The following is a 13,622-nucleotide window of genomic DNA, read 5'->3' on the forward strand; positions in this document are numbered from 1 at the left end:
TTTCTTGATGGTTAAGAAAAATAGTTTCTTTTCAATCTGATACAAAGTACGTTCAAGACCATCCATAACGATACCGACACCACCAGTGCTTCTGAAAGCCGTTATTCATCATTAAATAGACTACAATGGACTGGACTTCTCTTTCGTACCATTTGTTTTTCAAACATTATCAAGCAAACAAACATTTGACAAAATATAATTCATCACACAAACCATATTCACATCATATTTCCATAATTCTTTCTTTTTTCCCCACAAAAACATTTTTCCCCCAGTTTCTTCTTTGACAAATCAACTCTCCATGCTTTTCTGAAGGTCCAGAGGATGCAGCAACCTCGAAAGGCCCGACCTTTTCACCCATATGTGTTGTTCTTCATAAACTGTTGGAGGAACACAACTATGTATGACATCTTTGGATGTGGGAGCATGAAATCTTCCCTTTACTTTAACTAGGAGACCCAAACCTGCTCCAACATGACAATGCTCCTGTGCACAAACCCATGCTTTAGATGGGTTGGAATTGTGTGGAAGATCTCCTGCTCTAGAGCTCTAAACCCTATTGACCACCATTGGGATGAATGTGAACGCTGACTGCACTCCAGGTCTCCTCACCTCACCTACACCAGTACCTTTACTAATACCCTTGTGGCTGAATGAATCCCCACAAAATCTAGTGGAACGTAAATGTGGAATCAAAAAGCACATACCAATTTTATGGGCAGGTGTCCACGTCCAACGTATAAACGTGTATATATATATATATATATATATATATATATATATATATATATATATATATATATATATATATATATTTTTTTTAAATATGTATTAGGAGCAGAAATCAGGGTTCCCACACTTTCAAGAACATCAGATTCAAGGACTTTTTAAAGCACCATTTATTAAATATAAAGCACTCATAAAATTCACACCTCAGCATAAACAGCGTCATGAAATACTTCATACAGCACTTAACAGAGTAATAATAATGTTTTAAATGTAGGTTTGTGTAGGTTTCATAAACTTAAGACTGTTTTGAGCAGCCATCTTCAATTAAATCCATTTAAGTCAATGGAGTTCTTACTGGTATTTAAATAACGAGTGTAAAATGCAGCGGATCGTCTCCATACCCCCCTGTCCTCTACATCTCCCTCTTTCAAACCAACTACCCGCATGTCTTCTTTCACCACATCCATAAACCTCCTCCTTGATCTTCCTCTTTTCCTCCTTCCTGGTGTCTCCATCCTCAGCATTCTCCTACTGATATACCCCATGTCCCTCCTCTGCACATGTCCAAACCATCTCAATCTCACCTCCCTCACCTTGTCTCCAAAATGTCCTACATGCGCTGTCCCTCTAATAAACTAATTTCTAATCCTGTCCATCGTCGTCACTCCCAATGAACATCTCAACAGCTGCTACCTCAGCTCCACCTCCTGTCTTTTACTCAATGCCACTGTCTCTAAAACATACAACATCTCAGGTCTCACCACAGTCCTATAAACTTTACCTTTCACTCTCACAGATACTCTTCTATCACAAATCACTCCTGCTATCACTCTTCTCCACCCACTCCACCCTGCCTGCACTCTTTTCTTCACTTCTCTAAAACACTCTCCATTACTTTGCACTGTTGACCCCAGGTACCTGAACTCCTCCACCTTCTCCACCTCTTCTCCCTGCAACCTCACCCCTCCACTGTCCTCCCTCTCATTCACACACATGTACTCTGTCTTACTCCTACTGACTTTCATTCCCCTTCTCTCCAGCGTGTACCTCCACCTCTCCGGGCATTTCTCAACCTGCTCCCTACTCTCACCACAAATAACAATATCAACTGCAAACATCATAGTCCATGAAGACTCCTGTCTGACCTTGTCCTTCAACCTGTCCATCACCACTGCAAACAGGAAAGGGGTCAAAACCGATCTTTGATGCAGTCCAACCTCCACCATAAATCAGTCTGTCATTTCTACTGCACACTTCACTGCTGTCACACTGTTGTTGTACATGTCCTGCACCACCCTCACATACTTCCTCATACAATACCACAACTCCTCTCTCCACCCTGTGGTACACTTTCTCTTATTCCACAAACACACAATGCAACTCCTTCTGACCTTCTCTATACTTCTCCATCAACATTCTCAAAGCAAATAATGCGTCTGTGGTGCTCTTCCTCGGCATGAAACCATACTGTTGCTCACAGATGGTCACCTCTTCTCTCAGCCTGGCTTCCACTACTCTTTCCCATAACTTCATGGTGTGACTGATCAACTTTATTCTCCTGTAGTTACTGCAGAGATACTAAAAATAATAAATATATACATGCTGTTGAAGTTCATTAAAAAAGAATATATATATTTTAAATATAAATAAATGTAAAAAAACCCTTACAGCTCTGACTCTAAAACCACCTACACGGATGGAGGTGAGTGAAATGAATAAAACAGCAGAGAATGCAGATCTCCAGTCTGGAAATATCTCACACTGTGGGCTCGAGTCATTCAGTTTGGTGAAACAATTGTAGGAAAAGTGGGCGATCTTTCAGAAACCGATGGAGAAATGATGGTGTGGGATTGGAATCTGATCTGATCAGCTTCTGGCTGATATCATGTGACATCCTGTGCTTGGACAATGGCTTGGATGTTCGCTGTGTAAAATAAGAAAAGGGCATTGTATCGGCTTTGTCACCTTGTGCCTGCACTGCGGGTGAACTTCTACAAATAAATTATAGGAAAAAGAAGTCTAGGAAAAAAAAAGAAGAAGAAAGACACACTTGTGAAACTCATTGCTGCGAAAGTTTTTTTCTGAGTACAGGAAACAGTCATTAGGTGGACCAAAGCCAAAATACGCGACTTGCCGAACCACAAGTCTCTCTATCTATATATCTATCTCTTTATTTCTCTCTTTTCTCACCCGTAAAAGGGATGAATCCTCATGTCCAGAGAGCTATGATTAACTTTTTCCACATCACTGCTCAGCAAAATCATAGACATCATTTCCACAAGTCAGCCAGCAGTCTGATTATCAGCCCCTGTTATCAAACTGAAATAACGTTTGATTTTAATTAAAAAAAAGACGCCACAAAAATATTCACTATATCTCCAAACGTTTGTGGACACCTCTTTGAACATGCCCTTCCACCTTTAGTCTGCATTCGTTGTTATAATGAGCTCCACTCTTCTGGGAAGATGTTCCACAGGATTATGTGGAGATTTGTGTAAGATTCATTCAGAGATAAGGGTGTTAGTAAAGTCAGGTACTGATGTAGGTGAGCTGAGGAGGCCTGGGGTGCAGTCAGTGTGAAAAACTCATCCCAAAAGTGGTCAATAGGGTTTTAGATCTTCCACTCCAGCCCATGGAAAGCATATCTTCATGGAGCGGTCATGCTGGAACAGGTTTGGGTCTCCTAGTTCATGTGAAGGGAAGTTTTCTTGCCACTGCATCCAAACACGTGTGTCTGTGGAAACAGTTTGGGGAAGAACCAAGTGTACATCTGCAATAAACACACTACTAAAAAACTCGTACTTTTTCCCAGATTTTGAAACATCTACCCAGACTTCTTTCTATTTTTTTTTTTTTTTATGTGACACGTTCTTGAAGGCTGTTGTAATTCAGTAGTTAAGGTTTTGGGTTACTGATAATAAGGTCAGGGGTTTAAGCCCGTATCACCGCCAAACTGTCACTGTTGACCTCTTCAGCAAGGCCCTTAACCCTATCTGACACTGAGCTCTGAGCCCAGCTTCCTAAAATGCTAGAATATGCGAAAACCAGGAAGTGGGAGCTCAGTGGTTAAGACTCTGGGTTACTGAGCAGAATGTTGGGGGTTCAATCCCCAGTACTGCCAAGCTGCCACTCTTGGGGCCCTTGAGCAAGGACCTTATCCCTGATCTGACCTGATCTATCTTCTCCAGGGGTGCTGAATCATGGTGCTCTGACTCCAGGTTCCTAACATTACAGGGATGTGTAGAAAGAATTTCACTGTGCTCTAATGTACATGTGATAAGTATAAAGCACCTTCACCTTTGGTCCGAAGCATCACATGGACAAAAAAACCAACATGGTATATTTGGAATCTGATCAGCGGTGTTGTGCAGTCCGTTTTTCGGAAGACGACAGGAAGTTCCTCGCAACCGGTTGCGAAAAAAAAAAAAGCCAAGAACAATTTATTATCACAACACACAACTTTCTGAAAAACAAAGGTACAAACAACAAACTCCAATAAATCATCAGGGGAGCAGACTCGAGCAGCAGCATTGGGGTTACAGACCTTCAAATTGAATAAATATATACGTTTATATAGAATTCATTAATTAACAAATTTCAATGTAATTGTAATAAAATTTGGGACAAAAAAGGTCAAAGTAATGAATTCAGATAATGAGGGGATACAAACACAAACTAATCACTGAGTAACAATAAAACATGAACACTAGAACCTGAGCAAGAAGCTCTGGTGAGTTCTTCCAGCTTTTTTTGTGCAGAACTTCCTGGGATCCTTCAAACCCCTTCGTCACCCGATCAACCTGAAACACCACACTGTGAATTAACCTGTTGTTTAGTGGTAATGATGATGATGATGATGAAGATGCTTACTTTTATAAAATAAAATAAAACTCACTGTTTCTTTTTCTTTGTTTATTTACCAATCAGCAAATCAATTCATCAATTAAATAATAAAATACAGTAATCCTCCGCTTTACAGCCGTTTGAGTCTCTGGTTTATCGCGGAATTGGATTTGGCGGATTTTCCCGGTCTCTCGCGGGGAGCACCATAGACCAGAAAACTTATAGGCAATTGTTTTTAGGTTGAAATAATAATATGTATTAATAAAAATATAATTATTAATGATAAAATGAAGTAAAATGATAATACAGTACAGTACTGTAAACATTAAATAGCATTTTTGGGGTGGCATCTGTTGCCACCCCAAATTGACTGATTAATTCTAATCATTATTCTTTGTCTATTGCTGTAATTATTTCATTTTAATCAATCAATCAATTAAACTCTGATTTGCAATATCATTAGTCTTTATTTATTAAACAATATCCAATCAATAAAATAATTAAAAAATTAGTTGATTAATTAATTACCAATATCATTCATCACTTTTTATTAACGTCAATCAATTAATCAATAAATCAATTGCTCAATCAGTCCGTCAAATATATATTTAATTAACTACTGATTTACATTCGTTATTTGTTGTTAATTTATTTACATATAATCATTCAATGAATACATCAATCAATTGATTCATTAATTATTAAAATCCTAATTACCAAACATTGATATTTGGTTTTATCTAGTAATGAAATTAATTATACAATATAAAAAAAAGGAAAAAAATAAAAAAGAATTTCTTTATGATAATCATGATAAGGCAGTTTGTGCTATAATATAGAGCACAATATAAATCGAATAATCAATCAATATAATGAATTATCTACAGATTTCCAATATTATACCATATCATTATAACAGTTGGGACAATCGTAACATGTGGGACAATCGTAACGTGGGACAATCGTAACATGTTGGGACAATCGTAACATGTTGGGACAATCGTAACATGTGGGACAATCGTAATTGTCAATCGTAACATTTCACAAAGCATTTCACTGCATGTTGTACCTTGTATGTTTGTGATAAATAAAATTTTATTTGACATGTTGGACAATCGTAACATCATATGACCCTGACTTACTTTTTCCTCAAAAAAGCTGAATACTTTTTCACAACACTGTAGTTTTTCTTTCATTGTTTTTTAACATCATTTTATAACTAATGCAACATTGTACTGTGTTGAATTATTACAAACATTATAATCATTGCTAATTTAAAAAAACATATCAAATATATTTTAATGCAAAATAAATATATATGTTTAAAGTAATTTCTATTTAAGAGTTAAATCAAAAACGTAGCATTACAGTATATATTTTATTTTACACAATGCTTTTATGCTGAACCTCGTCACAGACCGTACCTTCCTCTGAACCAATAGGAAGCGAGGACCATCGTGATGTAGAATTTATGCAAATGAGCTGTAGCTAGATGGGAAGTGAGCGCTACTGAGAGCTCACATCAAACCGGGAAACGCGCGCGCATTGGGCTTTTCAACGGAAAACAAAAAAAACTAAGACCATAAACCGAAAGTGTATTTGGGATCAAGACCACCAGGCTGGACTGAAGGTGTTGTTCAACTAGAGAAACTTCCAGAAGTAAAAGTTTCTAAAGTTCCTTTAAAGATACAAGAAGGAGATACAGTCAAGCAACTGATACAATACTTGCAGCAGCAGAAGAAGAAAGAAGAGAAAGAAGAAGAGGAAAGCAACACTATGATAGCCTCACATCTTCTGGCGTACTACGTTACTGAACTCCATCATGACCAGGCACAGAAAGTGAGTATCTGAGAACAACCAGGTTCAGTGTTTAACCCAAAGACTCCTAACCTTCATGTTCGCTTGGTTAACCAGCTATCTCCTGAACTTCTCCTGACTATCTCCTGAACTTCTCCTGACTGTCTTCAGAACTTTTCCTGAACTTCTCCTAATCTTCTCCTGTATGCTGTGTTTTACACACACAGTGTGGTAGATAGCAGGGTTTGGAGGTTACCATGCTGAGGCCGGGTTCTTAGTTGCTTCTCTAGAGTTCCTCCATCAGTTATCAGGGTTCTTCAGGATCCCGGAAGTGATATAAGGGAAATGGGGTATAATAATGATGTATAATGTATAATAAATGATGTAGGATTAGGGACGCTTCTGTGTGACACGTGACTGCCGGCACACGAGTTTCCGCATTTTCTTAAAGAGAGAGAGAGAGAGAGAGAGAGAGGAGAGAGAGACCTCCTACACTTTTAACTTGTAGGCCTTTATATGATGTAACACTTGTAAGTCAGCAAAAATGTGGCAGAACAACTTTTTCAGTCTTTTACACACGCGCGCGCGCACACACACCTCTTCCTGCCACGCCGAACCTGAATACCTGTAACAGCAGGCGCGAGCGCGCAAGGTTTCACCACTCAAGGTTTCGTCATCATCAACCTCACCATCTCCATCACGGAGCCACGAGGGATCCGTCACGCGCACAGGGAATCGAATGATGTTCATGCGTGTGTCGACTCCTTGTTCGCACGTACGCCAGAATAAGAGAAAAGATCCGAAACTTTGAGTCACTCTGATTCATCTGACTCACTTATTAGATTCCGGCCGGTTTGCACGTCCGCGTGTGGTCATAATTTCCGTGTGTGTGTGTGTGTGTGTGTGTGTGTGTGTGTGTGTGTGTGTGTGTTTTACTAACACACGTTTATATATCACACATTCTTCTTCAGTAATTTTTCTTTATTTGTATCCTTTTTAATACTGAAGACTTCCAAACTATGAAAGAAAACACATGGAATCATGAAACAAACAAAAACGTTCCAGAACATGTTTTATAATTTTAGATTGCGAAGGTTTGAACAGCTTTGCCCACTTATGCCATTCTTTCATTCATCATCATGATGTGGTCACCTGATTGTTTCCAACAATCTTGAGGAGTTCCCAGAGGTGTCCGGTCCAACTCATCCCAAACCACCTCAACTGGATTTAAATGGAGTAATCGTGGAGGGAAACTGATCTAATGCAGCACTCCATCACTCTTCTTGTCTTCATGGACAAATAGCTCTTACGTAACCTAGAGGTGTGTTTGGGGTCGTTGTCCTGTTGGAAAACAAATGATGGTCCCACTAAGTGCAAAACAGATGGGATGGGATGTTGCTGTAAAATGCGGTGGTAGCTATGATAGTTAAGTGTGCCCTCAATTCTTTCTAAATCACCAACAGTGTCATAAAAAAAATCACCTCCACACCATCACACTTCCTTCTTCATGCTTTAAAGTGGGAACCACTTATCCAGGAACCATCCGTTCATCCCTTGTGCATATAAAAAATACATTCTCATTTGGATTCATCAGTCCAAATGACAGTTTTCCACTGATCTAAAGTCCATTCCTCGTGTTTCTTGCCCAACCAAGTGCTTGTTGTTTTTTCAAAGTAATGGTTTCTTTGCTGCAATTTGACCATGAAGGTCTGCCTCACACAGTCTCCTCTGAACAGTGAATGTTGACATATGTCTGCCACTTGAACACCGATAGCATTTATGTAAATTGATGGTTTCTGGGGCTGTTCATTCTTCATTCTAATAAACTTGTCCTCTGCAGCAGAGGTAGCTTTTAGACTTGCTTTCCTCATGAAAGCCTGTTTGATCATAGAGTTTGATGTTTTGGAGACTGCGTTTGAAGTTCTTTAGTTTGTTTATTGACTGAACTCTATCTTGGAGTAATGATGGACTGTCTGAAGGATGAAGCGAATGAACGCTATAAATACATCATTCCACACGTCAGAAATTAATAAACGTTGCCTTTTATTGTCAAAAATCTTTGTACCTAACATGAATGTAGAAACTTTCCAAACGATCCCATTCACATCAAAACCTGTATCTGTATTCTCAGAAATTTGTTTATTCATAAAGCAGTGGAAAAAATAGCCTTCATTGGTTTTTCTTTTTTTTTGCTTCCATGAAGAAAGAGCAGGAAACACAAAAAAAAAAAAACGGAGGTATAGAATGAAAAACGGTGCATAGAATAGACAGAACATCAATGCTGCCTGCACTTTCACTTCAGATTTTCACTTTGAGTGTTTAGATTTAGATTTTTCACTTTAAAAGCTTAAATCCCTCACAGGTTTGGGTTTTCTAGTTCAAGTGAATTGAAAGTTTTATATACACGACGTCCTGTACGATCGTTTACCTTCAACTTTGTGCTAACAGTTTTGGGGAAGACCATGGGTATTCCCCAAAACTGTCCCCATGGGGACTTTTCCACATATGGGTGGAAAAGTCGTGTGTCCCAATACTTTTGACCGAATAGTGTAAGTGGAGGTACTGTTACCAGAGTGATTATTTTTCTTCTTCTTATGTTATACAGTGAACAATTACAACTTGATTTGAATTAAAACCAGGCGTCTTGTGTTTTTGTCCGTTTATAGTTACAGTCAGTGCTGTTGTTCTTTTTTTAAGATAATAAGATAAAAAAAAAAACACCGTTACAGACTGTTACAATTCTCTGAGACTGGAGACTCCTTTCTGAAGACTGTTACATGTGTAGGTCATGTCTAACTTTCACTCCGAAATGTCACTGTGAACGAGCCATTGCTATAGAAACCATCAGACGGTCGTACCGCAATATAGAATGTGTGATTTGTTATTTAAAAACCAAAAATAGACCAATCAAAAGGAGAGTTTATCAGCACTAGTGATTTTGAAGATGATTTCCAAAGCTCTTGAAAGCAACATGAGCGTAGGGAAAAGAGAGGGACGAAGACGAGTTACGAGGAAGAAAAACATCCCTGCAAGTGTACACTATTGAATGTTTCTATGAAGCTCTACAGAGATTCTTCACATCCATGCAGCTTTGCAGAAGTGTGTGTCGAGGAGATACTGACTCGCGACACACTCTCGAGGTCGAACACTTACAGATCCTCAAGGGGTTCTTTCTCTCTCTGTCATCTCACTGCTTCTCCCGAGGGTTCATGTCCTCCACTGTTTCAAAGCGCAGTAGCAAAACATGACGTGTTCATCGTGCTATTGTACGCTTTTCTTTGGTTGTTGCTTGTGGGCGTGGCATTAATCGGGGTGAACATTTGTTGTTTGGTTTGTCATGTTTAGCTAACCGTACGATCTGAGCACACTCGCACTGAAAATCTGTAGTCACGAGAAATTCTCTGTATCGTCTCCTATCGTCTCCTATGAGTCTCTGTGTCACGAACACAAGGATTATCTTTTGTCAAACCAATAATCTCCTAACTATACAAACAATACGTCCATATGTCGAGCGACATTCTTCAACATTCTTTTACTGCATTTTGTTCCTGAGACCGAGAACTACTAAAGGACAAAAGTAATGGCGCTCGATAAAGCTTATATGTGTGATAGATTATATGTGCGTTTCGATATGATTCTCAACCAAATTGTAATATTTTTTTCATTAAAAAAAATATCAGATAGATGTTTTATTGTAGCAGGACCACCCTCACAAAACTAGCCACTGATGTGTGTGTATATATGTGTGTATATATGTGTATGTATGTATGTATATATATATATATATATATATATATATATATATATATATATATATATATATATATATATAAATAAACCCTTCAGTGAAATTAGCCTTTTATGTAGTTTTGTAGGCGTGGCTAATTGTGCAGTGAACACACCCAGAAATTTACGTCTAACATGTTCACACATTTTTCCAAACATTTTATAATACCATTAATTTGGGCCTAATAAAATGCAACTCCCCAAACAAAATCCATCAATTAGGAAGTTACAGCTCTACCTCTGCCATGTTAATCTGTATTCTATGTGACACTCAGGACACGCCTCCGTCTCTGTAGTGTTCTGACACGTCATATTCACGTAGCGCTCGAGAAACAGTTTAGTGATGAGAAATAAATCTACATTTCAAATATTGGTCACTTTTTAAATAAGAAACGTTTAGCACATCTACTGATAATTATAAATAAATAAACATTTTTTAACCAACACAAATATGTTAGAAACGGTGCATAATCTGTGAATTTGATCATCCGCAGCGAGTATTACTAGAAGTTCAGTCTTTCTTTACTCTTAGCAAAAGTAATGGCAAACCAGAGAAGGAGGAAGTGTGTTGTGGCAGGTTGTGTGTTCTGCTTTAATTCTGTTAGCCTGAACCGTAGCCTAGTTCAGTAAAACCAGTGTACGCTTTTGGGCTATTGAATAATACAGAAAGCTGTATTTGTTGATGTTGTCTTAGGATTCGGGAGACGTTGAAGATATGTGTACGACGTTGTACAAGGTTTTAAGTAACAGGAATTCTGACTGTTTAATGGATGTGACTTTATTTTTAAAAAAAGCATAAAAAATGTAATTAACTGTAGTATTTAAAATTCTATATTTAATTAAGGGTAGGAAACACACACCTACTTCTTATACACTTTACTCATGTGAACAAATTGGATCTCTCGTTACTACACAGGCTATAATTACCACATATAGGAGTTACACTGTTTGCTCCTGAGGGCTGGGAGGTTGAGAAGGCCTGTTTAAGACTGTGTGTGTGTGTGTGTGTGTGTGTGTTTCTTTCCATCTCTGGTGTCATGTCACATGGCTACAGCAGGAACCTCCTGTATTGCACAAGCTTGGCCGCTTGAGTATCATTTGCAAATGAATAGAAGTGTTTGTAGTAAGAGGGTGTGTGTGTGTGTGTGTGTGTGTGTGTGTGTGAAAATAAAGTAAATATGAGCTGATTGTCCTCATTCTTACATGCTTTGGTGTGTGTTCACTGCATGGATCTCATTGTGTGAACCCTTTTCCTGAATCTCTGAATCTCTTGATATTCTCTTCCTTCCTTTTCACACTTCACCCACAGTGGCCGAGACAGAATGACCTCTTTTTGTCCTCTGTGAAATTCCATCAGCTCGGATTGTGGGTATCCGAGAGCAACGGGGCGATCAGATCTCACCTGCCTCAGGTCCACGTGACTCACGCAGCGATAAAGTGTTGGCCTTTTAAACTCCTTGACCCGGTGACTCTGCATGTTTTAAATGTTTCGCTCTGTTGGTCTGAGACTAGCAGGAACTCGAGGTGTCATGTTTCTCATGCACAGGATTGTTGGGGGCGGAGCCACGCTTTCTGGGAAAGCTTGAATGTATTTTTGAGGAACAACCCAGTACACTGAACACTGAACGGGAAGTTCAGAATGAAACGACTGCCTGTTAGGAGTGGCCTCAGTGAATGTAGATTTAAAAGAGGTGGGCATTTCACAGTGACTATTGTGGTAAAGGAGGTGTGTGTGTGTGTGTGTGTGTGTGTGTGTGTGTGTGTGTGTGGCTTCATTTACTGTAGCATCAAAGGTGGTGGGTGTGGAATACGTGACCAGCATTAAAAGTAGGTGGGTGTGGCTTCAGTGACTTGCATTGTGACTGTTGGAATAAAGAAGGAGTTGTGTGTGGCCCTGGTTACTGTAACATTAAAGGGAGTGGGTGTGGCCTGGTTGCTGTAACATTAAAGGGAGCTGGTGTGGCCCTGGTTACTGTAACATTAAAGCGGGTGGGTGTGGCCTCGGCTACTGTAACATTAAAGCGGGTGGGTGTGGCCCTGGTTACTGTAACATTAAAGGGGGGGGTGTGGCCTCAGCTACTGTAACATTAAAGGGGGTGGGTGTGGCCTCGGTTACTGTAACATTAAAGCGGGTGGGTGTGGCCTCAGTTACTGTAACATTAAAGCGGGTGGGTGTGGCCTCGGTTACTGTAACATTAAATAGGGTGGGTGTGGTCTAAGTGCTTTCAGCTTTGGTAAAGGGGGTGTGGCCTTGCTATCTCTTAACCACATTGAGGAAGGGGTAGTCTCAGTATTTGTTAATCAGAATAAAGGAGGCGTGGCTGTGTATCTGTTGATGAAAGTGAATGCGGTGTGGCTTCTGTGCTAAAGACAATGTGGACTATAGCTTGGATTTTTATTACATGGTAAATGTAGGTTAAACTCTCACCTGTATCAAAGTTTCTAGAATGTAGCTGTTCTCTGACTGGTCCCTGTCTCCTGTTCCTCAGGTGGATAAGTTCCTGTTTCACCTCCGTCTGTCCCCTGAGAACCTGATGGATGTGTCCCAGCGCTTCCGGAGGGAAATGGACAAAGGCCTGGGCCGGGACACCAACCTCACCGCTTCAGTCAAAATGCTGCCCACATTCGTGCGCTCCACCCCTGATGGCACAGGTAACGAGGGAGGAGGAGGAGGAAGAGTATAACTCCCTCAAACAGTAGCACTAGGCATTAAGCCCATGAGGTTTATCATATCGTGATTATATTGTTTATCTCTTATAAGACTTTTATTACCTGTAAATGATTCACATCAACACTTCAGTCTTCAGGTTTCAGCCAAACGAAGACAATCCAACAATTCTAAGATTTGTAAACATATATCCTTGTTATTTATTTATTTTCTGATGTAAAAATGTATGTGTTAGGTTTAAATAATGAAATTTAAACGCAGGAAGTCAATCAAATAATATCAAGCTTCTGTCCAGGTTGGGGAGAACAAGGTTGCTAGGCAACCGGCGAACATTCACCCCTATCACATGATGCGTAGGAAATAAACACTCCATGTCGTGCTGTTTTAGGAAAATAACTAACGATGTGGTGGAGTAATGAAGCAGAGTTACTGATACCAGAACAAACTGGCATGGACAAGCTGTACTTTTTATCCGGTTATAGTTACATTCGATATTGTCAAATGTCCAAAATGCACATTTTATAACAAAGTATAAACTCCTTCCTCCTTCCTGCAGACGTCAAAATAGTTCCAGGTTTATCTCGAACACTTAAGACTCCTACTGTGAGCAGTGAACAAACGTTTTCCTTAGGAAGACTATATAAACACTTAATTAAATGTGGAAAATACGAAACTGCTGCGATGTAAAAAAATAATAAAAAATTACGCAATGGGTGCGACTTGGATAATAAAAAACAGGTGTGACGTAGAAAAGAAATCCAAAATGGGCTCGATGTAGAAAAATACTAAACAGATCTGA

General features: G+C 39.3%; 1 protein-coding gene across 1 annotated transcript in view; it reads left to right on the top strand.

The window, feature by feature from the left end:
- Positions 1-6,080: 6,080 nt before the first annotated feature.
- The window catches only part of hk2 (hexokinase 2), a 29,901-nt gene continuing 22,359 nt past the window's right edge, over positions 6,081-13,622 (top strand). The window contains 2 exon segments of the mRNA XM_046841671.1: positions 6,081-6,411; positions 12,645-12,807. Coding sequence (XP_046697627.1) covers positions 6,349-6,411; positions 12,645-12,807 — 226 coding nt within the window. The 5' untranslated portion in view covers positions 6,081-6,348.

Source organism: Silurus meridionalis, chromosome 27 (assembly GCF_014805685.1).
Source record: "Silurus meridionalis isolate SWU-2019-XX chromosome 27, ASM1480568v1, whole genome shotgun sequence".
In the NCBI taxonomy this organism is placed as follows: domain Eukaryota; kingdom Metazoa; phylum Chordata; class Actinopteri; order Siluriformes; family Siluridae; genus Silurus; species Silurus meridionalis.